Source organism: Amblyomma maculatum, chromosome 8 (assembly GCF_055883805.1).
Source record: "Amblyomma maculatum isolate TAMU_Amacu chromosome 8, ASM5588380v1, whole genome shotgun sequence".
Taxonomy (NCBI): Eukaryota; Metazoa; Arthropoda; class Arachnida; order Ixodida; family Ixodidae; genus Amblyomma; species Amblyomma maculatum.
In genome coordinates this window covers 70,611,213-70,637,677 of record NC_139351.1, presented here as the reverse complement: position 1 = coordinate 70,637,677, position 26,465 = coordinate 70,611,213, and the positions used below count along the sequence as shown (strand labels likewise).

Sequence of the window (26,465 nt, the reverse complement as noted above, 5' to 3'; positions counted from 1 at the left end):
AGTGCTTGGTGTTCGGGGTAACACTGCATGAGAGGCAATCGTGGGGACAGCATTTAGTACTTAATGGGTGCGGTCATGGCTCCCGCACTCATAAGGGTAATAATGTGTCCGGTCATGGCTCCCGCACTCATAAGGGTAATAATGTGTCGGAGCTGGCTGACACATCATTGGCCTTTCTACTGACCCTCATCTCAGATCTTGACTACCACCCTAATTTCCTTGCCATCTGGAAACAGTTTAAAATTGACAGCCTCAAAGCTGCGTTCACAAACAACTTACGATTGCGCTTAGGACAAGTTGACTCTCTCTAGTGCGATAACTGCACTGCAGTCAAAACAGTGGAGCATACTATCCTGTCTGCCCAGCACGTGCCGAAGAATGTGTGCATTACGAACATCTAGCAGAGTCACTCTCACTCAACTAGCTGCCCTTATCAGTGGACTGTGTATATTAGGTCCCTTTGGCCTGCAACCATCCTCATCATCTGGGCGTCTCTCATAACCTGAGTCGCTTCGGGACGTTAAACCCCACAAACCAAACCAAACCAACCCCTTTGTGCATTTAAATCCGCATTCTTGGCTTCCCATTTATTCTTTTTTAATACATTTTCTACATCTCCCTCTTCTGTCCTTTCTACCCTCATTTCCCTTCCCAGCGCAGAGTAGCAAGTGAGTAGATTGAAAACACCAGTTAATTTATCTGCCCTTTTCATTAAAAGAGTTCTACTTTCCTCAATGTTGCACCTCTAAACAATGGACACAGTCAGCTCATTTGTGGGACGCTGCACATCCCCTGCAATTATTGCCTAGCATACCCCTTCGTGCATCTCATTCCGCATTCTTGGCTTTATAATCTTTCTCATTTATTCTTCTTTAATACATTCTTTACACCTCCCTCTCCCATCCTTTCTACCCTCATTTACCTTCCCTCTGCAGAGTGACAAGTGAGTGGATTGAAAACACCGGCTAATTTCTCCGCGCTTTTCATTAAAAGAGTTCCTCTTTCACTCAGGTGCACAATCTGTGAGGAATCAGGTGTCTTTGCCTGCAGTGCACTCTGCTGGCTCTGAGAATATCACCCAGACTGCTCACCTGCTCGTCATCTCGCGTGTGGCTGCCCAAAGGTAAGGAGTTGATGCCCGTGATGGCATTGGTCGGTGGCTCCTGCGCTGTGGACAGGTAGTCTTCCACTGCACACAGAGATGCCCACGCACGGACAGTTAGCCATGATTTTTTCTCCCCCACCAATTGTGGTGTTCCGCTTCTCCAGAAACACACTGGAAGCAGCATAGCACTACATCAGTATCTCTGCACGCACAGACTGGAGTATATTTAGGTGTCCCTTCTTGGACCATGTAGTTGGAAGAGAAGAGTGGCGGCAGTCCTTGAGGGGAATGCAACCTTCCCATATAAAATTTCTCACTCGAGAAGGAACCAAGAGGAAGTAAACAGGACCTCTCAGAACTCTCACAACAAAACCTGTATTAAAAAAAAAAGGGCTAGCCCTGCAATATGTTCATCTGGTCAGAGCAGCATGTCAGCAAACATTTGTAAGTTTAGGATCTGAGAGCATAATAAGGTAGGATCTGAGAGCATAATAAGGGCACGTTCCAAGCATTTTCGATAACAGAATCAATAGGAATAGGAATCAACGGGAACAGAGCCAGTGCAACAGTTTCCTCTCTTGGAAAAATAACTGCAAAAATAAATAACTGATGAATGTGCTCATACCATCACTGTCTGATAGCTTGGCTGGATCCCAGAGCAGCCGGTCTTCATTCTCGTAAGCTGCAATCGTAACAGGTCGTCATGCAAGAGCAGAACAGAGCACAAGGCCCTTCAAACAGTTGGGGTGTGTGTCAAAGTCAATCAGTGACAGCTTATTTGGCAAAAGCACATCTGCCCACAAGTACGATTGCCACGAAAAGCAGCTTGACCAACAAAAACCTATGCACAGCAACTACAATAGCAAATAAATTGGTTATTTTGTCTTTGCATTACGTGCCTTGTTCGTGCCTATTTCTTCATCTTGGTTTTAGCTAGGGCATCATCAACTTGCATTTTGGCTCTGGCCCACTCTGCTCACTTCCCGTTCCTTATTGTTGCATTTACCATTTTTCTTTCCATGGCTCGCTGCATTGTCCTCAACATAAGTTGCGCCCTCTTCCGTTAGCCTCCACGTTTCTTCTCCACAGGTGAGTACAGGTGAGATACAGCTGTTACATACTTTCCTTCTCAGGGGTCTTGATAAACTACCACATATTCATTACAGGACAATGCCTCCCCATTCTGATTCTCCCAGTTATTTCAATCTCACGGCCTTGGTCAGCAGTTACTACTCACTCCAAGTAGATGTATTCCCTTACCACTTCCAATGCTTTGCTGTCTATTGTAAACTGCTGTTCCCTTCGAAGACTGTTTTCCATTGCTGCGAATTTATTCATATTAAATTTTAGACCCACAGATCCAATGCTTTGCCTTGCCTGTCTACGTCATTGATCAGGCACATTACTTACACCACAGGGAAAGGGCACTACACCTGTGAGCACTGAAAAACATTTTCCATAATCCACCTGTGCCCAAATCCGTGGCGCACACGTCAGGGTACGCACACATTACGAATCTGATGTGGCTGCGATTTAATGAATTTGAAAGACCCCTGCATCCGAGAAAAGAGGTGCTTCTCACCGGGAGCATCGTCGTATTTACACAGCCCCACAGGAATGGTAGCCTGGTACTCCGAGCCAACCTGAATGGTCTGCAAAAGAGAACGGATGGGAGTGATAAGGAATTTCATTTTACTGCATCAAGGCATGCTTTACGAAACAGCCGCTATGCTAATGCACTTTTTTCTTCAACAGAACTGACACACAGTAATGATTCATCACCTGTTTTCTTTTTTCACTTCTCCTTTCCTTTCACGTTCTCAGATTCCTTTACAGGACTGTAACATATTGTTATGTTGGGGCATTGTTATGAGGGGCCCAGAACGAGTTAGGCCACACAGGGCTCTTTAACATGCGCTGACATTGCACAGGACATGGGCCTTTTCAAATTTTGCCAGAATAAAAAGGCAGAGTACAGCCAGGATTAAGTTCCACAACTGTAGGATCGGCAGTCCAATGCCAGAGCCGCTGATTCATTGAGCCATCAAAGCAGATATTCCTCTATGACTGGGCAATGCACAAGCCAGAAAGCAGGGCCCTACACTTATCCATGCACCTGATAGAGCAGTTGGTGCATGGCTGAGTCTGTGACACATGAATACGAGCTTCACTGTGGCATCACCCACTAACATGCTTGAATGACTCTTCATGATAAAATTATTCTGGATTACACCTTGGTGCAACCTTAGCAGCATTATACAGTGGTGCCAGTAAAAATGCAGGCACCTGAAGATGGCCCAATGTAAGCATTCACGAGGTTACTGTATTGGGTTTTATGCACCATAACACCTAATACATTACAATACAATTACTATCTCAACATGCCTTCTGAACGGTCCAGTAAAATGCTGTGCAATGACAATCTGCACGCGACGGCTTACCTGATGTGGAACTCTTGCATAAGCTGGTCCCAATATGTTGACATCACTGCAGTTTTCATTCTGTAAGTTTAAAAAAAAGGATAGTGAGGAGAAGGGAATGGTTTTTAACCTGAGTATACTGGAAAAAAAAAAAAAAAAGCCAAATCTAAGGAGCACTATCCCAGTGAACAGTACTTCTGAACAATTGACACAGCTATCTAGCTGCACTGTCTAGGAAACCTCTTAAAAGGCATTAGAGGAGAAGAATGAAGCACATAACAGGTAAGCAAGGGTTCGAAGAAAGTGAAAGGCTCACAGTAATAAACAAAAGGAAACAAGAGTGAATAAGCAAAAAAAAGGAAATCAGGTTTTAAAAAGACACCGAGGTCCAACTGAAGATGGCTTGGATTCATAGCTCTGATGACAAAGAACTGCTTTTAGTGAAAACAGCATTTAATAATAATGACAATAATAATAATAATAATAATAATAATAATAATAATAATAATAACAACATCCCAGAAGCTATGGTGCCATACACTTTAAAACATTCTATTAGGAGCTATTTTCAGTGTAGATGCCATGAGTTCAGATTGAGTGGTGGAAAAAACTTTCATATGTAATAATCCTGGCAATGAATGCCTCTCGTGCCACTGGAAAAATGTCCACATAGACACAAAGAGCCATAGAGCAGATATTTATTTTTACTACTAGTAAATACTGAATGCAGCTCGCCACAGTATCCCATCAAATCCATTCAGAACCCTCTTTCGACACCCAGGTGCAAGATGAAGTTAAATTAGTGTGTTCCTTACCTTCTTCCAGTACTCCTCGAGTGTGAAGTCTTCGTCGGAGTCGGAGTTTGAAGATTCGCTTGCGTGAGAGACAGCTGCAAGAGAGAGGAGACAGTAACAGGGTGGCCAGAATGAGACGAAAAAGGAAAGGAAAATAGGGTCATCAAATGGCAAAAATTATCTATAAGCTATCCTCAATGACAGTTTATGATGTACGAGCACGAGTAGTCCTTAACATAAAGGCTGACTGACGTATGCACTGAAGTTGCTCTGTAAATCAAAAACAACAAAACTAACTTTCAAAGAGCACGCTAGATGTGTCAGCACATCATATATTGACATGAACCAGTGAAAGCTTTATTTGTTGTTATTTTTAACAGCCGCCGGCACACGGCCTTATCACTGCGATTGTAACACTCGAAATGATCTTGTCCATGCTAAGAGCCACCGAGACGCAGCTTTATCATTTTCTTTGTTGCACAAGATGCGCCGATATATATCTCGAACAATTCCAGCCTCTTGAGTCCGTTTCCACATTGTTCCAGATTGTTCTAGTCATCTTTTGCGTATTTATCTAGCTGCTTCTTTGCCAACTTTAAATTGAGCACTGTCGGATGCAACGGGCATCCATACTTCGATGACCGACGAGCATGCTCTTGCTGTTATCGCCGCTGCTTAGTTGCTTAGTTTTTTTTTTTGCGGGTGCAAGTCAGCCCAATAAAGAGTTAAGTACAACACCAGTCTTCATTTACTGCCTTCAGCACTGTCATGGCTACATGACAATATCAATGGTCGAATGGTACAGAAAATGCGACACTCACATCGAAGCAGGTGAGCCGTAGAAGTGGTCCGGTGCTCACGCCTGGGCGGTGGCTGTGGTGGTGTGGGTGTTGCTCGGGTGATGGGGGATGGAGTCTTCACACGGTTCACTGCCGCTCCTTTAACCTCGGCAGACGGTGGCAGTGCAGCTGGCACGGGGGCGGCTGCGGAGGAGGAAGAGGACTGCGGCGCGTCCTTAGGTGCTGCCACAACAACTGGTTCCTTGTGCAAGGACTCGGCGGCCGGCTTGTCTGCCACTGATGCCGCCGCTGCTGCTGCTGCCTTGGAGGCACAGCTCTCCGCGACCTCTTCGACAGATTCGTCCTCTTCGTCTTCTTCGTCCGATTCTTCCTCCTCGGATTCGGGCTCACCGCCAACCCGCTCACCATCCTTGTAGCCAAACATAGCGAGTAGGTCTTCTAAAGGCATCTCACCTTCCTGCCGTCACCCATGCAAAAAGCAAACGGAAGGCTTTAGGGAAATGCTCATAAGATTGGAAAGCGTTAGGGAATCACACAGGGCTTATCCCTACACCAAAGAGCTGACCAACATTTATTGCCTAGAGAAACAAATCCAGAAGCCAATCAATGTCAGTTTGAAAATGGATCAAGTTACAAAAAGTTACACTTACTAACAAGCATTAAGAGGTAGTTAGTGAAAGAGCTAAAACAAGCCGCATTTTGTCCTTTTTCTCTCTGTGTTTCCATCTCTTAGCGCTTCCTATGGACGAAGAGAAATGAACAAATGCTGAAGCGTCGACCATAGCTGAAACCACTGAACAACATTAACCACTTATGGTGGCATCCGCTCACCTTTTGCAGCGTGTTGAGTTCGTCGTCACTGGCGTCGCTCTCCAAGGCCTCCTCCTCGTCTAGTGTCTTCTCATCGTCATACTCATCAACGAGCATCTCAGCCGATGGGTCGAAGTCTTGGTCACTGTCTGCTGCGGAGAAAGAGCAACCCTGTTACCACAGTTTTACATGCCAAAACAAGGTTAGTGGGGCTACAGTGGGCTTGAAGAAATGAAAGGCGCGGTGACTGCCAAGTGGCACTTGAACTGGAGAACTACACGGCTGCATTCTGGGGCCTGAGCCCAGCCCGCAAAACTCAATGTTCTGAAACCCAACTTGAGCCCAGGCCTGTTCCTATAGCTCACCAACAGGTAAATTACTCTCGGAGTGCAAGCGGTCTTATGTTGCATGAGTAAAGTGGCTGATTGGTACGAACACAGGCATAAAGAGAAGATATGGCGGGTTAACCCACTCGGCTTTCTGAACAGTGATTCTGTCAAAGTTTCGAGAGCCAAATGAAAGGGTTGCATACATGCGCAATAAACTTTGCATTACCCCAATATTTTTAATCGGGAACTTTTTATGGCCCACAATGCCTAGATACCAACATGTCCTCAAAGCCATAGCAATGCCATTTTTTTTAAGGACCACAATCTTGCGGGCTGAATTAGGTTGCACTGGCCATGTTTTCATGCAAATAAAAATGCAAAGTGCTCGATAATTCAGACGCTCAGAAACTGAACTGGAGTACCTGCGTTCGAACCCAATCGCAGCAGCCACATTTTGATTGAGGCGAAATGCAAAGGTGTCCTTGTGCTATGCAATGTCAGTGCACATTAAAGATTCCAAGGTGGTCTGGATTATTTCGGAGCCCTGCACAGAGGACCTCTTTCCACTTCACTCCCACTTTCTTCCCTTCCCTTAAGGTGAGGTTTAGGTGCTTGCCGAGATAATCCAATTTACCAGTGCTACTACTAATACTATGGTATGTGTTTGAAGACCTGAAGTGTCCTAAACCAATATGCACTTCTCCACTGTTGCTGCTCCTGGCGTAATGATCTCTTTTAGAGAGATAAAGGCAGACATCCAAAGGGTATTTTAGAACAGGCAGCTGCCCGCACTACCTTAGAATGAAGCTCTAGCAGAACTTATGAAACTTAAAATGTCCAGTCATAAATGGCAACATGAAACCGAGCAGACGTGAGATACCGTCTGGTGGATCTGACCGTGTGTTCTCTCTGATAGTTTAAACAGCCCATGATAGCAATGCTGTGCACTATAGCGGACAAAATCACTCATGCAAATAAGCTGTGTGTCACGAGCTACAATGTTCCACTAAGAAAGCCGCTAAGTACGGCCTACTGCTTGATGTTTTCAACTTCATCGCCACTGTTCAACGTGGCCAGCCATGCACCCCTGAAATTACTTGGACATATCACCAAGCGAAAAGATGATTAAACTCTGTCTACAGATGAGCCTTCTGTCACTGTGAAATAAGTGAAAAGTTGTAGCTGTGGTTTATTAACAACCATGGGAACTATTTCACAGCCAGGATTCCTCCACTTTCAAGATGGTCCAGGCAAGAGCAAGAAAAAAAAAAGTCTTGCTTGCGATTTTTTTATTGTAAGAAAAGTGCAGCTATAGTTGACACCAAAACTAAGTAAATCAGTGCCGAGATTTCTTTTTCAGCCAACATCACGACTCTCTTTCAACCACACATTATTAGGACGCCTCAAATAAATGAGCTGTATACAGCCCCTTTTATGTACGGGCTTATCCTAGGTTAGCGACCTCAAGCCATTGCTGGGCAAGGGCTTTTGGGCCAGACCCAGCCCGTGTAGTGCCATAACCTGAACAATGCCACAGTGGAAAGCGAGTAAGTGAAAGGAGGAAGAGTCATTGTGGTTGAGGGTTCCAGATCTGTTTCCACCACTCGAGTTTCTTTACTGCTAGCTGATTATCCTCTTTGCTTTTTTTTTTGTTCATTGAAAAATAAAAATCTTGCAAACTTTTGCTCAGCAGCCAGAGAGCACAGCCATTGGGGTAGTGCAGTCAGTGGGAAGAGTCAAATACAGATCACAAATAGCATCACAGTGATTAATAGCTCAATAGATGTTAGCCCTTGGCAGCATGACATCTATGAATGTGCCGTGTGAATGGCATGTGTGAATGCAAATGCACATTTCAAACTTTTTTATAAAGACTCTAGGCAGTTTTCACAAAGTCACTGAAGACTGCTATATTCGAAATCCGTTCTGTACAAAATGGTAGGGCTATCCTCGCCTAAAAAAAAATAAATAAAAGATCGCTAAGAGAAATAATGATGGACATCATGAAGTTTTATGGTATGCAAACTAACTTTCTTCTCGAACACCATGCAATGTTCTACAGAGCACATTTAACAAACTTTTCAACAACAAAGAAACAGCTTTAGATGATAACGAAATTCATTCCTTTGGTATAGATGTCTGCAAATAAACTGGAAGTTTTGTGAGCGCATAAGTGTAATTGATTTCCTGCCATATTGGAGCCATTTGTGTTATTCTTGTAAAGAAGGTTCAAAATATGCACAAATCTTCAGGTTTCTTTTAACAGTAGGACACAATGGGTGTCTGGAAGGGTTATGCTTTTATAGCAATCCACTGTACAGCAACACAGTCATACAGAAGGTTTTTTTCCTCACGCTTTCCGTTGAAAAACTTCCGCTATCTTGAGCTTGCCCATGTAAATGACCGTAACAACATAGTCATGTCAATCACTTCAAACTGCAACTAACCGATACTGAATGCATGCACATGTGTAAGATCATACTAACTTTAGCGGAATTTCAGTGCTAACAAGATGTGCCCGGGAAGAAGGCATGCATGACGTATAATGTGGGCGTAGTACATGATTAATGCGAGTCTCTTCCGTGTCAAGGTCATGAGATTACTTTCTTTAACAATGAACTAACAACCCATGAAAAGGCACTCACTTAGCTCAACTATGTTATCTGTGTTTTCGCTTTCTAAACATAACAATAACTGATCCAAACAATGACCAACAATGGCATTATTAGCATCTCCAGAGCTCTACACTGGATGTAATAGCTGGCATTGAAAAGGCCAAAAACAACAGCCCCGCCTCAAATGTATAGCTACATTTCAAATTATGTTTATGCATGCATATTCATTTCACTTCTCAGGTTTGACAATGATGCTTCCCCCCATCTTTATCGCTGTTCATTATAATGAACTTTAAAACTTTGACGACCTGCAACTAAAAACGGCTCTACGCGTTGTTCAAAAAAGGAGTCAGCTGGGCTATCTACAGTATTGCGAAGGGAGTCAAAAGTCTGTCTTGCCTTATCTATGTGCACAAATGCACATATCTCGAACTTATCTATCTAAGCCAAAGTGTTTGAAATGGTGCCGACAATAGACCGGGAACAATCCAAGAAATTTCTATGCAATACCCCAGGCTGACCAATTTGATAAAAAATGTGACACAGTTGCTAACAGTAAGTGAACAATCATGAGGATAAGAAACAATACAATATGATCTTATCACACACCCGTGTAAAGAGCGAGCTTTGAACACCTGAATGGGCTACCTAAAATTAAAAGCAGAACCTTCACCCCGAAAGCCTTGACATGAGGCTTGCTTAATGCTACATTGTACAGAAGCTAAAGATACAATGGGTGTAAAGAAGACAATGGACCTTGTGTAATCCTCTGAAGAAAATACATCTAGCATCAGCCAAAGAAGTCAACTCAATGGTAAAATATGACAATTCCAACTCCTTATTCGTGCGATTCATTAAGTAGAGACGGCTGCAAGCTCTCTTCTTATATACAACTATGGCCGCGGCAGCTGCGACTCAATGACGGTGAGAGGTTAAAGGTGCCGTGTGCGTTACAATGTCAGTGCACGATCATCAGGTGGTAAAAATTATTTTGTCGCACTCCAGTGAGGCACTTCTGTATTCTCTGCATCCATTTTTCACCTCTTCCCTGACACCACAGTTCACAGAGAACTAAGGCAGTTATTGCACTCTTTCCTTTCTTCAAAACACATTTTCATTTTTCATGCAGCACTACTAGGCAGTGTAGATGGTGTAAAGGTATATAAATCATGCATTTTGCCTTGCAACCAACTGCTCACTTTTACAGAGGAGGCAGGCCACTCTATGCCAAACATTTTGCTAAAAAAGATACAAATGACTAAAAGTAAAAGGCAAGCTCTGTTGTGTTCAGTTTTATTGTGCATAAGACAGCTAAAGTGTGTGTGTGTGTGTGTTGGGTGCAGCTATCATGTGCAGTCTCCAAGTTCTTTAGGTTTGAGCCATCAGCCATTTGTGGCTTTCATGGGGGAAATAGACCTGTTCGTAGGAGTAAACAAACTGACAGTACAACATATTACAGTCTTAAGATATTCGCTCCATTTGGGAATCTAAAGATTTGTTCAGCACTCAAAAGCGAGTTTTCTATGAGAAGCAAATTGGGGTGTAAGTGACTGCATTCTTCAAAATATTTCACAAGATACTCTCTCTTTACTTCAGTCATGTCTAGTCAGCATTTTAGGGAGCTATGGGCAGCCTCTGAATGAGTTATAATAAAACAGGTTTGTCAACTCGTGAGACGCACACTATTAAAAATTGCACAGAATTCACAAACAGTTTTTTTTTACATGCCCAGAGTAGCAGTGGGCAACCGTCATAAAAATGGAACAGAACTCAAAATAGAGGAGGGTGAACCTGACAGCAAGGGATGAATGCAGCGGTCTTAAGTATTTGAAAATCTAGACCAGCTCCCCCCCAACCTTATATAGTTGCTCACTACTTCCTATGGCCCAGCAAAACCTCACTTCAAAGCTGAACTCCGTGCTAAGAATTGCCAATGTTTGTGCTGGCACTTTGGAACTCTACTGGCAGCCAATACAGAGCTGACATAATCCAGAACAGCAGCTGCCAGATCCATCATGCACTTCCTTTATTAACGGATTCTGCTCGCTCTGTAATAGGGCTGATTACTAGGAGCAGCTGTTGGCTATCCGGGAGAAGCAAAATAAAGGGACAATACTTACAACCTTCGCCTATGCCTGAAACAGCTGGAAAAATAATGTTGACTTCATTGTTTACTGGCACAGAGGGCTACCCACCAGTGGGTACCAAGATAGTGCTAAGCTTAGTTTGTCTCACACAGAGGGAGAAAGTAATTTACACGCAGTGCAGCGCAAAGAAAAGGAGACTCAATGAGAGCCTGGTGCAGAAAGCTTACATGAAATGCAGAAAAATACAGCAAAGCAAGCAGCACACATATTATCGGATGAGACGCATTTTAAGCATAAACGAAAAAGATTGAAAAGTAAATTATCTATACATTGGGGTACTACACAATGGCAGCAGAATATCTGCCAGCGGCTGGAGAAAGCAAACTATAAAGCAAGGTCAACTATTGGCGGCTTAGCGATGAACACCGTGGTGTTCTCTGCCTTTTCTGTCTTTCACTCGTTGTGTGCACTTGTAAGTGCATGTATTTGGAGACAGGCTTATTCCAAGTAAACCTTGAATTCTTTAAAACGCATACAAACACAAAAATGAAAAGACTGAAAGCAAAAAAAAAAAAAAATAAATAAAATAAGGTGCCTCTTTTAAGCCTAAACGACAAATCAGCAGCCACCTGTTGCTCTGGCTTCAACAGCAGGGTGAAAAAAAATATCGCAAGTACCAATTTATATGCCAGTACACATGGACCTATTGTGCTTTCTAAAAGTGGCGAGTCAGTCCAGAGCTAATTAGCTGCTAGAATACTTTTTTTAGTATCATTACCGAACTGCTATTAGTGTAGAAACTAGCCCAGGAGCGGCAGACAATAGAAACATTGGGGGGAAAAACAACAACACATGAGTTGACAACCACAGAGTTACAAATGAATGCCAAAATGCACCTCTTACAAAACTTACAAAATGCAACGTAATATTTGCAGAGGTTGAATGCACGCTTAAAGTATTAAAAGGCCACAGAACAAACAGAAAGAATCATTTAACACTTTTAAATTTTCCTGCAGCATACGATTACTTTCTGCCTATAGTTAGGCAATTTGCATGAACTCTGTGGCAAGGTCAACGCTGTTAAATTCTGAAAGGTTGCGATTTCGACAACTGGTAAGGCTCTGCATGAAATCTCAATTAATGTGCAAATAAATGCACTTCTTGCGCTTCCTCGAGCACAGCTGGAAGGGAGGCATGCTTCCTGGTTCAGAAAAATAAATACGGGCAAGCCATTTTTACAAACCACTTGTGCGCACGAAACGCATGCAGACAAACAAACTGTTCATGAATGAGAGACAACAAAGCCAAATTGTGAGTTGGTAACAGCGGCATAAGCATCGGCTACTACGTTCAGCCATTCAGTCACACTTTTATATCGGGCGGCATAGGTCACATGAAACACAAAAGCCAGCACAGGTCCTGACAAGTTCGCCTTATGAGCTGCATGCTAATGTGAAGTGGAAATTCCAGTCACAGTGGACTACAACTTGTAAGGACATCATCTTTTCTGTGTCCACCCCATTCACAACTCTATGTTAGTTACAATCACACGGGCCCTGAAACCGATATAAATGTGGTATTCAGTTTCTCTCATTTTCGGTCCTGCCAAGACCTTGACATATTTTAAACTTCAGACTTGACAGAGTGAGCGCAATGCAATGATAAACAAAAGCAAAATCTTTTTTACGAATACAGCAAAGATCACCTTTTACTACAACTTTCTGATTTGCAGTAACAATAGTTTAGTTCAGCCAGGCATTTAGAAGCAGCACATTACAGGGAGTCCAAGTTCGGTAATAAATGATTCTACTAATGGCAAAATGAGCTGAAAGAATATTGTTTGGTCAGTTTTATGAAAGACATATTAAAAGTGGCTGTTTCACCTCTTCAGAAGCGCATTAGACAAAATACTTTTATAAAACCCCTACATAAGTTGCAGATGCCCCCAGCTATGCCACAGCAACAATGAAGCTAAATTTCATTAAAAACCCCACAGTCCATTCTCCCTGGGCTCATGCAAGCAGGTTCTTTAAGCTGATGATCACCACGACTAGGCAGCAAGACCAATGCTTTTTTGCCTAGAATAGAGTATTATCCACAGATTAGCCATGAAACTGCAGTGCACAAACACTGTTATCCTCAACTCGAAAACAGATAGTGGGATATAAAAAGTCTGCAGTTAAAATGAGGGTTATCTCCACACGAGGATTTCCCAACACAAATCATGGACTCGTGGTGCGCAATGCTGGTGCTATCGCCAGATCAGCAAAACGATGGTATACTCTGGTACCCCAGATAAACAGAATGGTCTTGACAAACGAAGCCGGACACTAGCAGAGAAAGTCTATATGCGATCCGCGCCATGAACATTTCTTTCGATATTCTATTTGTGTGGTTTCAGCAAAGAATAGAGGAAAGCCTACTCACCCGCGGATCCATCGCTCGTGTTGGCCTGTAACAGCAAGTTTCTGGATTACAATGCGTCACAGACTGCATCGCTTGACGCGCTTACGTCACATCTCTCGGCGTCAGCACTCCAAACATGCGAACATGCGACTTATGGGCGCTGTGGTCGTAGAACGCGAAACGAGGGGTCCGGGAGGCGGCCAATCGTCTGCTACGTCTCGCAGGTTGGTTGCCGAGGCGCTTCGCGACGCTGTTCCGCGCTAGCACTGGCGTTCGAGGTGCTTATCGGTCGCAGCGATTGTCGCGACGTCGCAGGGAAAGGACCCCGTCAACGCCGCGGCTTATCACGGCTACGTCCGATCGCGCGCTTCGGAGCGTCCGTCGTTTCGTTCGAATTTGTACGTGCGCCTACCCGCGCGCCGCCGCGATCGTCGTCTGCAAACGGGCGAAAGCGCCGCGAGCTCGTCTGCATACAGGGCCAGTGAACGTCCTGCCAGCACGCTGCGCAGAATCGTTCGGTCACTTGTTACAATTCCGTTTTTCTAAACGATCCCGGATAGTTTGTGCACCGAACCTTGTCGCCACTGACAGCAGCAGCCATAGGACGACATAACAACAAAAAAGCGCGCGGGTTCGGACGACCACCGATACGCGGAGGCTGGGGCGGACGCTGCCCACGGGTTCAGTGGTGATCTTGCAACGCCCTGCGTCTGTCGTAAGCGGTCTCCGCTGTCCGCGAAAGAATGAAAACGCGCTTTTCGCGACGAGAATCGAAGGGTAAATAATGCTTACAAACCTCCGCCATTTTGCCCGCTGATGTCCAAACAAGTGGCCGCATGAGGCCGCCAGCAACAACTGCAATTAATGTCCCTCGTCGACCTTGTTTATAAAGAAATAACGACGTAAACTTTTAAAAATAAACTTAACCATAGTGTACATTTATGCGCGTATTATGATTTAAAATGCTTGTACTGCCTGAAAAAGTTATTTTCTCAAGAGCGACAGAAAACGTTTCAACTGGCAACAAGGTGTGGCCAGCGGTTGCAGACGACGAATTCAACATGGAGCAGACGAAAGAATTTGGACGAGCATTACTTCATTATATCTCAGTTTAGGACAAACCAACACCACGCAAACACCACATAAATAACTATGTAAAAGCATGATATTGCGCACCCGACATTACCTTCACGCAAACGCTAACATGGAGGATCCGTGCGCAAAACCGAAACCCCTCAAATACACGGTTCACGCACTTAAGAAATGCGCATAGTGATGCATCCGAGATTGATTCGACCGCTTTGGTTACTGAGTACATAGCTGAAATGCTTGTAATGATCCCTATCAATAGTTTTATTATCTAGTGCTTTAAAATACAGTAGTGACGCCAACGAGTTGTACCTCCATCAATTTATTCCGTTCTTTTCTTAATCCCCCTAAAAGTTTTAGTTTGCCTTAGTTATTATAGGCTCCTCACTGGAGTATACAGAATGTACCTCATAGATGGAATTAAGTGAGCTTGTATTGTTTTAAGGCCGTATGAAATGGTTGCTGGAGGAGAAATTCATTGCTAGAAAGCTCCCCCCCCCCCCTTATTGTATACAATAAAATGCTCCCGGCGGTTCCATTCAGGTAATAATGTGGAAATATCATTATACTCCGTCAACCAATCTCACGTAATTAAACGATGCCTCATATCAACCTGGCATGAAAGGCGCTGAGAAGTTCTTCATTATATATGGAGCGTATGGGTATTCCCTGTAGATCATGAACACAACATTCTGGATTTTTGGAATATGCGACAAATCGGGATGTATGACTTGAAGGAATAAGTGCCACGTGGTTTCAATGTCATCTATGGCACTTTTGATGTCACATGCGTAGGCTATAACGATTTTCACGAAAGCTGCGCCATATGCAGACGAGACACGAGGTACGACGGACGTCCGATAAATATCGGAAATAAAGAGCCGAGGCAGAAACATCCGCCGGAGTTACAACGTATGAACGAAAGTAGGCTTCTCAATCTGGATGCTCAGCGGACGGTCGCTGTATGTCCTCCATTGGATTCACTTGACATAAAATAAATTGCTTATAGTTACCGTCCTCTTTTGAGCGGTGTATAAATCATTACTGCTAACGAATCGGTCCGATGAGCGCAAAAGCACTCCTATACCCTGCCAGTCGCTTTTTCACTGAGATCGGGTAAGAACACGAGGTTCCAGCTGGCCTCGGCGGGGAATGGATATAGGAACGGCAATGCAACAAGCAATGCAAAATTTAGCAATGACCCTGCAGGATAAGAAGACAATGCATATGATATAGTACATTTGAAAATGTTTAGAACAAGTCATCGCTTACTCAAAATTTGACCTTGGAATAACCTCGGCCGAATTTTAGCGTTGATATGTATGGTTGTGTTCGAGTTCGAATGGGCTTGGCCTATGCTCCAGATTGGGTTACGGAGTTCTCAATACTGCCTTGGCCCACTCTAAAACGAACTTGGTCACTCCCAAAATTTGCGTGGCCCACCCCAAATTTGACCTTGCATATATCGAGAATTGGCCCAATCACAAAATGAACTTGGCCCACCACCAAAGTTTTGGTAGCCCATCTCCGAAATTGACTTCTCCAATTCAAAAACAGAGCTTACCTGCGTACAAAGCCGACTTGACTTGGCCCACTGCCAGAACTTCAAAATTGACTTTGCCCATTTCGAAAATTGCGTTTATTGCCGTTTAAAACTAACTTGGATCATCTCGAAATTTAAGTGGCCCATCCCAAAAATTAGGTCCGAAAGTCTACAAATGTGGATGGCATATCAAGATTTGGGCACTTTGGTACGGTACTAAGTTGATTGAAGAAGTCAAATCGCCTCATTTGTTTATTTTATGCCACGTTTAATCGTTTCATTTTGCTCTCAATTTTTTTTTAATGAAAAATATATGGCCACAAAATATTTAATAATTGTAATGCCGCCCTGTAAATCTAATTTTAGGCTGCGTAGACGCAACAACCGAAATGTTCATGGAGAACGAAACCATATTGATATCTCGACATCTCCAGGATATCCCATATATATATGTCCGAAAGCCCGATAGATTCCATGGTGAAGCATCAACTAGCATTGTTCTTTCTTTGTTACCGTTGCAGTATGTTTCCCTGTAACAAGCTTATCTACACTGTCCAGGCAGTGTGTTTCCGGGTGGACCCAAATAGCAAAAATTCGACATTTCGCTTGAGTGATTTGCGCATGCGCGAAACCTTAGCGGCGCACGATGGAACCAGTCTGGGCGGCGTGGCCAAAACCTCTCTAACATTCGGTAGTGTTTCTTTTTCTTTTGGTTTTTTTTTTTGTCGACAAGAAACATCATGGAGGGGCTTCAGAACTTAAGACATTAGAAACGGCCCTGTTCGTCTGCTACGTCACGTTCAAGCGCCTTCCAAAGCGGCGAGGAACATTTCACGCCAATAAAGACATTTTTACTACTAGTGCAAAAAGAGGATTACGTGAACCATGGCCTCTCGTAGTGCACAAAAAGGGTGCCTGGCTTATGATGATAAGTTCTGCAAGCATATGATGAAAGCTACCATTCAGAAGGCATTCAGGCATCACATGCGCTACGGCTTAATCATGGTTGGGTAGCGTAAATCATCTTCGAAATTCGTGCACGAGATATGCAGAATTAGCAGGTCATGAAGGAATGTGGTGGGTAAATGTCTTGACGCAAAGGAATGGACCTTAGTTTGGCAAGATATGGCGTAGTTTTCTCGGAAAAAAAAAAGAAAATGTATATCACTATAGAGGTGCACGGAAAACGCAGTTTTTGCCATTTCAAAAAGTTGCAAGTTTGGAGACCTGCTGCGTCCGCACTAAGACATTGTCATCTATTATTTTTTACGCATTAGTTCTATACTTTTATATCAGCTATTAGCAGCCCGTTTTATTTTGCAGTTAATTTTGTAAAAAATCTCAAACTTTGCTTCAGGAGCGACGCGCTGCAAAAATGTTGATTTTCAACCTTATATACTGACATCATGCCTTAAGTTATTTGCACTATACCACTACCCCCCCCATACACACACACACACACGCACGCACGCACGCACGCACGCACGCACGCACGCACACACACACACACACACACACACACACACACACACACACACACACACACACACACACACACACACACACACACACACACACACACACACACACACACACACACACACACACACACACACACACACACACACACACACACACACACACACACACACACACACACACACACACACACACACACACACACACACACACACACACACACACACACACACACACACACACACACACACACACACACACACACACACACACACACACACACACACACACACACACACACACACACACACACACACACACACACACACACACACACACACACACACACACACACACACACACACACACACACACACACACACACACACACACACACACACACACACACACACACACACACACACACACACACACACACACACACACACACACACACACACACACACACACACACACACACACACACACACACACACACACACACACACACACACACACACACACACACACACACACACACACACACACACACACACACACACACACACACACACACACACACACACACACACACACACACACACACACACACACACACACACACACACACACACACACACACACACACACACACACACACACACACACACACACACACACACACACACACACACACACACACACACACACACACACACACACACACACACACACACACACACACACACACACACACACACACACACACACACACACACACACACACACACACACACACACACACACACACACACACACACACACACACACACACACACACACACACACACACACACACACACACAAAGAAGGAAACGTGAGAATATGTAGTCCCAAAATGCACGTGGAAACAAGCATAAAAATCAAATTTGTGTGCTGAAAACTTTCGGTCACAAAATGCTAATTGTTTTCATTTTTGCATGCGGTAAAAACGACACTAAGAATCTGACAATCGGGCACACTGAGCATTGTGGCTGTTGGTTCTAGTAATCTGGCTGCTAGTCAACAGTTCATGATTTAAGGGGTTTAACATGCGCCTCAGGGCCACAAAGTTAATAAGGGGAACTATTGCAGAGGGCTCCAGTTAATACTGATAAGGGCCCTGGAAGCGAGTGATGTGTCATCTGACTCAGCACCAAGCATGTTCTAACCAAGCTTTGATAAGAACAGGTTAAATAGGTCAAGGACAGCAGAATCAATTACCTGCTGAAAACCGGTCCTTCGACACACTTATATGTGAAGAACAGGAGAAGCAGAGAAGAGGCGGGGGAGGAGGAGAAGGTGGGGGGAAAGAAGTGCGTGATAAGGAGTCTTAGTCAAACTATTCCTGGTGGAGTCTACTCGTGACTCACCTAAACACCCTCTCCGGATAGGTGGAGCGAATTTCGTGTATCCGCAGGTTTAGTGGGGCCAACCAATCGCTTGTCTTTATTTATTTGACACGTGGCAAAATGAACTGGAGTCTTCAAACCTTCACTCGCACCATTTGATAGCAGCCGTGTCGAGCTTATTTGGCCGTGTTTTGCTGAGCTGCGCCTTGCCGCAGTTGTGGTTTGCATTTGCGATCGCGTTTTTTCTTGCTCGTGATGTCTCCTGCCGTGGCTGTCTCGTCTTCCGCTCCAGCGACAAGCAACGATCTTCCCGATGTGATAATCGATACCAAATCCCAGAGGGAATACACCCGCGGAAAGCTCCTTGGGAAGGTATGGCCTGTCCTATAGGATTGGTACAAAATGCAGTGAACTGCGACTTTCACCGTTGGAGCACTAGCAATTCGATCTTTGTCATTCATTCAATCAGAGTTTCAAAGCCTATTTGTAGTAGGGCACTTGCGTTAGCCCTTTATATCCCTACGTGTGTATGGTGAGAACTCATGCCCTCGTTTTCGCAGCCTCTTTGACATTGATGCGCGGCTTCAGGCGACCACCAGAAGGCTGGCGCACAAACTGTGTTGGCTAGTTACTTTTGGAAATTGCGGCACATGTAGCTGCCTGTTGAAAAATCAAAAGTTGTCACAATCACAAGAATAAGCTTGTTTTTAAAATCCTGAAGGTTGGTGCTGTGGGTAATAATGTTAGCATTCGTTGTTTGAACTCTTTCCAACGTGTATAAAGCGGTTTCGCTGTGTGTGCGTATAAAGCATCTAGGCGCCCTGATATCTCAAATCAGCGCTGGTCGACTGCAGGTGTTCGTAAAATTGGCGTTGTGGTAGAGTTCTGTATAAGACCAGTTGGTTTGGTTGGTTTGTGGGGTTTAACGTCCCAAAGCAACTCAGGCTATGAGAGACGCCGTAGTGGAGGACTCCGGAAATTTCGACCACCTGGGGTTCTTTAACGTGCACTGACATCGCACAGCACACGGACGCCTTGCTTTTCGCCTCCACCGAAAAGCGGCCGCCGAGGCCGGGATTCGATCCCGCGTCCTTGGGAACAGTAGTCGAGCGTCGTAACCAGCTGATACCATTAATTCTTGCACTGGTTGCAGCTTTCAATTTACGTATGTGTATCTTTGACAACGGTGCCTATGTTTGTTCTCCGCTTTTGGGTAGACGACCTTTTAACTGGCATGATGGGGAATAGTTGTTTTATTGGGACTAAGACGCTGAATGCATGTGCGTCGTACACGTAAAGCAGGGCATTCCGGGACGCATTCAAGCGGGTGTCTTATTTTTGTATGCTGTGTTATGATTATACACCATGCTTATGGAAGGAAACTATCGACGTTTTGAACTGTCAACGCTCCCTGTTCTTTTTATTCGAGAGCTCTTTGCTGGATATTTACTTCACTTATCTGTTATCAGGATCTGCTGTGACAGTAAAGAAGTTAAGTACCTGGGAGTAACAATCACGGAAAATTGAGTTGGGAATCTCATATCGATAACATATGCACAAAAACATACCGACAACTTGGATTCATTCGACGGAAATTATCAGCTGCACCAGTGCAATAGTTTGGAACCCTCATCAATCTTATCTGAACAAAAAACTGGAAAGAATTCAAAACCGTTACGAAAGTGTGCACTTCTGCGTGAAAGCGCGGGCATTTCGACGTTGGAATGCCGGAGACAGACTGCGAGCATGAAATTTCTTTTCCTTCTATATAACAATTGCATCAACATAGATAAAGATTTGTACCTAAAGCCGCCTTATCATGGCTCTAAAAGAATTAACCATGACATGTGTATAAGACCGTTTTCTGCTAAATGTGACTTGTTCAAATTATCATTTTTTCCCCGTTCCATAGAAAAATGGAACAACCTGCCCCACCAGTTTATGAATAATGTATCGCTTGATGCCTTTTCTGCCAGCGTTGAATCTCTTTTTCAAGAGATGTCATTGTCGTAGAGTTGTTGTTTCACTGCCCTCTTTGTTGTTCACTAGTCTTAAAGTAGCTTTTAAATATCCGCAACCTCGATGTGTTATTCACGGTGTACTCTGTATGCTTTCCCTGCTGTTTTGGAACACTATGCCTGCTGCTTATACATTTTTTTTCCACTCCTGTCAGAGCCTGAGAAAGGCTCACAGTATTGTAAAATAAATAAATAAACTGCCGTGGTGCCAGGCTCATTAATATACGCGCCATATTTAATCGGATGAGACAAGCGGTATATAAAGAATGCGACATCCTGTTCATCATCATCAGCCTGATTATACCCACTGCAGGGCGAAGGCCTCTACCATATTTCTCCACTTAACCCGGTTCTGTGCTAGCTGCATCCACTTGACCCCTGCGAACTTCTTAATCTCATCCGCCCACCTAACTTTCTGCCGCCCCCTGCTACGCTTTCCTTCCCTTGGAATCCAGTTTGTTACCCTCAGCGACCAACGGTTATCCTCTCTTCGCACTACATGCCCTGCCCATGTCCATTTCTTCTTCTTAATTTTTATTAGAATGTCGGTAACTTGAGTTATTTTTTTGACCCACTCTGCATGCTTTCTATCTCTTAATGTTACCCCTACCATTTTTCATTCCATAGCCCTCTGGGTTGTCCTCAACTTAAGTAGAACTCTCTTGGTTAGCCTCCACGTTTCAGCCCCATAGGTGAGTACAGGCAAGATGCAACTGTTGTACACTTTCCTCTTGAGCGATACCGGTAAGCTGCTAGTCATAATCTGCGAGTGCTTGCCAAATGCGCTCCATCCCAATCGTATTCTTCTTGTTATTTCCTTTTCGTGGTCCGGATCTGCGGTTACTACCTGTCCTAAGTAGACATATGCCCCTACTACTTCCAGTATTTCGCTACCTAATGTAAACTGCTGTTCCTTCCCGAGGCTGTTGAACATTACCTTAGTCTTCTGCATATTGATTTTCAAGCCTACCTTTCTACTTTTCCTGTCTAGGTCATCAATCATTATTTGCAGTTCATCCCCCGAGTTGCTTAGCAAGGCAATGTCATCAGCAAATCGCAGATTACTGAGGTATTCTCCATCTACCCTTATCCCTAACTGCTCCCATTCCAAGTCTCTGAATACTTCCGCTAAACAAACTGTGAATAGTACTGGGGAGATTGTGTCTCCTTGCCTAACACCTTTCCTTATGGGAATTTTGTTACTTTCTTTATGCAGAACTATGGTTGCTGTGCAGCCACTATATATATCTTCCAGCACTTTCACGTACGGCTCGTCTACCCCCTGATTTCGCAATGCCTGCATCACCGCCGAGGTTTCCACTGAGTCAAATGCTTTTTCGTAATCAATGAATGCTATGTATAAGGGCTGGTTATATTCCGAGCATTTTTCTATCACCTGATTGATGGTATGGATATGATCGATAGTAGAGTACCGTTTCCGAAACTCTGCTTGATCCTTTGCTTGATTGCAGTCTAAGGTTGTCCTGATTCTATTAGCGATTACCTTAGTAAATATCTTATACGTAACAGACAGTAAGCTGATTGGTCTGTAATTTTTAAGGTCCTTAGAGTCCACTTTCTTGTGAATGAGGATAATGTTCGCATTCTTCCATGGTTCCGGTACCGTCGATGACACCAGGCACTGCGTATACAGGGTGGCCAGTTTTTCTAGCACGATATCCCCCCCGTCCTTCAGCAAATCTGTCGTTATCTGATCCTCTCCAGCTGATTTCCCCCTTTTCATAGTTTCTAGTGCTCTCTTGACCTCGTCCTTCGTCACTGGTGGAACGTCTGACTGTTTTTCCCTACCGCCAATCTCATTACGGTCCTGACTACTTTGGCTACTGTAGAGATCTGTATGGAACTCCTCGGCTACTTTGACTATCTTTTCCATATTAGTGATGACGTTGCCCGCCTTGTCCCTTATCGCATACATCTGGTTTTTGCATATGCCCAATTTCTTCTTTACCGCTTTAAGGCTTCCCCCGTTCTTTACAGCATGCTCAATTTTCTCCATGTTATACTTCCTTATATAGGCCACCTTGCGCTTATTGATTAGCTTTGATATCTCGGCCAATTCGATCCGGTCTGTTGGATTGGAAGCTTTCATACTCTGGCGTTTCTTAATCAAATCTTTCGTCTCCTTAGACAGCTTGCCGGTATCCTCTCTAACTATCATAACCCCCTACTTCTACCGCGCACTCAGTAATGATATCTCTGAAATTATTGTTCCTTCCCTCTAGGGTAATCTCGCCATCCTCAGTTAGAGCTGAAAACCTATTCTGTAGCGAGATCCTGAACTCTTCTGCCCTCCCCCTCACCGCTAATTCATTGATGGGTTTCTTTCTTACTAATCTGTTGCGTTCCTTCTTCAGATTTAGGCTAATTCGGGACCTCACCATCCTGTGGTCACTGCATCGCACTTTCCCGATTACCTCTACATTTTGCATAATGGCGAGGGTTGAACACATTATGAAGTCGATTTCATTTTTAGTCTCTCCGTTAGGACTTTTCCATGTCCATTTCCGGTTCTTCCGCTTGCTGAAGAAGGTATTCATGATTCGCAAGTTATTCCGCTCTGCAAACTCAACTAGTAACTCCCCCCTGCTATTCCTAGAACCAATGCCATAGTCACCTACTGCCTTGTCTCCTGCCTGTTTTTTCCCTACCTTGGCATTGAAATCGCCCATTAGTGCAGTATACTGCGTCTTTACTTTTCGCATTGCCGATTCTACATCTTCATAGAAGCTTTCAACTGATTGGTCATCATAAATACATGTAGGTGCATAGGCCTGTACAACCTTCTGTTTATACCGCTTATTAAGCCTAATTACGATGCCTGCAACCCTCTCATTAATAGAATAGAATTCATGTATATTACCCGCTATATACTTATTGACAAGGAAACCTACTCCTAGTCGCCTCTCTGGTAAGCCTCGATAACACAGTACATGCCCATCATTCAGTACAGTATATGCCTCATTCGGCCTCCTAACCTCACTAAGGCCTATGACATCCCATTTCATGCCCTCTAGTTCCTCTAACAGCACTGCTAGGGTTCTAGCATTAAACATTGCCAGGGTCAGTTTCCAATGGCGGCCTGTCCAGCGGAGCCAGGCTTTCTTAGCACCCCCTGCTGCGTCACAGGTCTGACCGCCGCCGTGGTCAGTTGTTCCGCAGCCGCTGGTGACTGAGGGCCGGGGTTTTATGGGGCTTATCATAGGAGGTTGCGGCCAACTCCTGTTCTGGTGAGGGAGTGCGTTGCCGGAGGTGTTCACCGGCATCAGGTCGCACCCCAAACCTGTTTATGCAATGCCATCGACACGCGGATTTTTTTTTCTTTCATCCGGTGGAGAATTGCGCGGCACCGGGATTTGAACCCCGGTCCTCTTGCATGTGAGGCGGATGTTCTACCGCGGCGCCACCGCATCCTGTTCGGTACGAACTATATCATATTGTTGATTAAATGGGCAGACACTTGTACTGCAGTAAATTTCTAAATACTGTCACATTAAAGAGGTCACGCGTGTCTGTGTGAATAAGCCGGGCGGCTCTAGCAGCGAAAGGTGCAGGAGGGAAGGGGGAAAATGCTTTTCCATAATGAGGGTTCCACAGCAGCCGCACTTAGAGCATTATATTAATTGGCAGTGCGATCTGTGGAGCTGGAAAAACGGTCCACGAGGTAGACGGCGCCACACCTCCGTGTGCATCCTGTAGCCTTTCCGACTGCAGTGTCATCACTCAATCCGCAGAACTGCCCGATTGGACATATTCGGGCAGTGATCAATGAACTAACCATAATCCGAAATGTCCACTCAAGCCTGCTTGTGGAATGGGTGTTTGCACTCTGGTATGTATGAGTGTAGGTGAAAATGTCCCCAGAAAAGACATCGCCGGAAGACAAGGTCCCTGGTGAAGCGGTCCAAAAGAAAACACTTCACCGAGCCAATAACTCAGCCATAAGAATAAGTCGTTCGGGAACTCAGGAAAAAAACAAACATTGTCTGATCCCCAGTTCCTCTGCTTTTTAACGAGTCAGCAAGACAAGTCTCATTAGCTCGGTAATATTACTCATTAAGAAACGTGCACTCGGCTGATTGAACTGCCCATGAGCGGCGGGGTCGCTGAAACACCATCTCAGATGTTCTGTTGACGGGCGTCAACCCTTTCCATGGTGACTGAGTAGAAAATGCTGTATAGGGACGGTAGGCTCAGCCTTAACCAGCTTTTGACCTTGGCCACCTGAAGCACTGTTCGCAGTGTCGGGCCCACAGAAGCAGCGCGCAATTTATCTTGCCCCTTCATCCCCCCCCCCCCCCCCCCCTAGAAAACCGAAAACAAGGACGCTGTGAATGGGACCATTATGGAGCACTAGATCACGTCACGCCAGTGCAGCGCAGGTCATGTCAAGAAACATGGCACTACTAAACACTTGCACCATTCATATCGTTGAAGCACAGTATTATCTAGATAGGCGCTTGCCCTCGCCCAATAATTTTCTGCTACCATCATTATTTGTGTTCTGAACGCCCCGCTTGAGTATGTTTGGTCACCTTGCCGCTTCATATCCAACAGTGAAAGCGATGTGCCATACAGTATTGCAGCACGCCACGGGGAAACGAAATCTGCGCCTTAAAGCACACACGCGAACTACACCACGCGAAATTAAAAGTAAAACGGCAGAAACAAAATGAAGGCTGACTACAAGCAGAAACCAGTTACAGATGTGAAGTACAATCAGTAAAAGCTAGTGATGGTAAACGCAATATCACTGATAAGCCGGGCACCAGGCGAGTTGAAGATTGATGTTTGAGTACGTTTGATCGCAACCGTTTGGGGAAATTTTCCTACTTCGCAAATGGGGACTTTTCTTCTGGGGACGTTTACTCCGGGCACGCTTTTACCGGAGCCCGGTATTATATATAGGAGGAACCTCTGGTGTAATCCATAGTTCTAAAATATTTATACATCTGCGCATTTCCGTCGTCACGAAATTTTACCGCAGTGCTGGAGAGCATGCTCATTTACTTGCCCTTACCCATGACTGTTTTAGCTACGTGAGGGGGTGTCTCGTCGATTATTTTCACTTACCACTTGACAGGCGAAGTATAGTTCCGTGTTCACATACATCTATGCTAGTATGCTGAGATAAAACGTATAATATAATTTGCTTATATATACCGGGTGTCCCAGCTAACTTGAACCAAGGGGTACAAAATAATATATTTGAGGTAGGTCAGTGAAACCAATTGCATTCAACTGCCAGCCTCCTTGCGCACTACAGGCAATTTTCTGTTTTGCAATTACTTAATTAGCTAATTATGTTAATTTATCTAATTTATTAAATATCGACTTTAGACCAAACATGTAAATTGGAAAGTTGTAGAGCACCTTCAGAAACCCCCATTCCATTAATTGCGATAAAGAAAGTCTCACGTGTATCTTTTTTTCCGGGCTCAGAAGAAAGCCCGCGAAATACAAATAATACCACGTGACTAGTGCATTTGTGCGCCGCGATTGTGGTGCTCTCAGTCGTGATTTGAGCGAACGAAATCAGCTGCGGCCGTGTCTTCTTGGCC

At 44.4% G+C, this 26,465-nt stretch overlaps 1 protein-coding gene across 6 annotated transcripts in view; it reads right to left on the bottom strand.

Annotated features, from left to right (window-relative positions):
- The window catches only part of LOC146181428 (mesoderm induction early response protein 1), a 28,056-nt gene extending 13,813 nt beyond the window's left edge, over window positions 1-14,243 (bottom strand). Inside the window, exons 1-9 of one of the 6 annotated variants that reach the window (XM_084576459.1) lie at window positions 14,163-14,243; window positions 13,388-13,412; window positions 5,951-6,081; window positions 5,141-5,576; window positions 4,341-4,414; window positions 3,547-3,606; window positions 2,688-2,757; window positions 1,731-1,787; window positions 1,092-1,189 (exon numbers count right to left, since the gene is read on the bottom strand). In XM_084576459.1, the coding sequence (XP_084432585.1) occupies window positions 1,092-1,189; window positions 1,731-1,787; window positions 2,688-2,757; window positions 3,547-3,606; window positions 4,341-4,414; window positions 5,141-5,576; window positions 5,951-6,081; window positions 13,388-13,412; window positions 14,163-14,204 (993 nt within the window). In that variant the 5' untranslated portion in view covers window positions 14,205-14,243. Of the gene's footprint in view, window positions 1-1,091; window positions 1,190-1,730; window positions 1,788-2,687; window positions 2,758-3,546; window positions 3,607-4,340; window positions 4,415-5,140; window positions 5,577-5,950; window positions 6,082-13,387; window positions 13,429-13,472; window positions 14,135-14,162 lie in introns of those variants that run through there. The other 5 variants (XM_084576460.1, XM_084576457.1, XM_084576458.1 and 2 more) reach the window with 5 other exon arrangements.
- Between the last annotated feature and the right edge of the window lie 12,222 nt (window positions 14,244-26,465).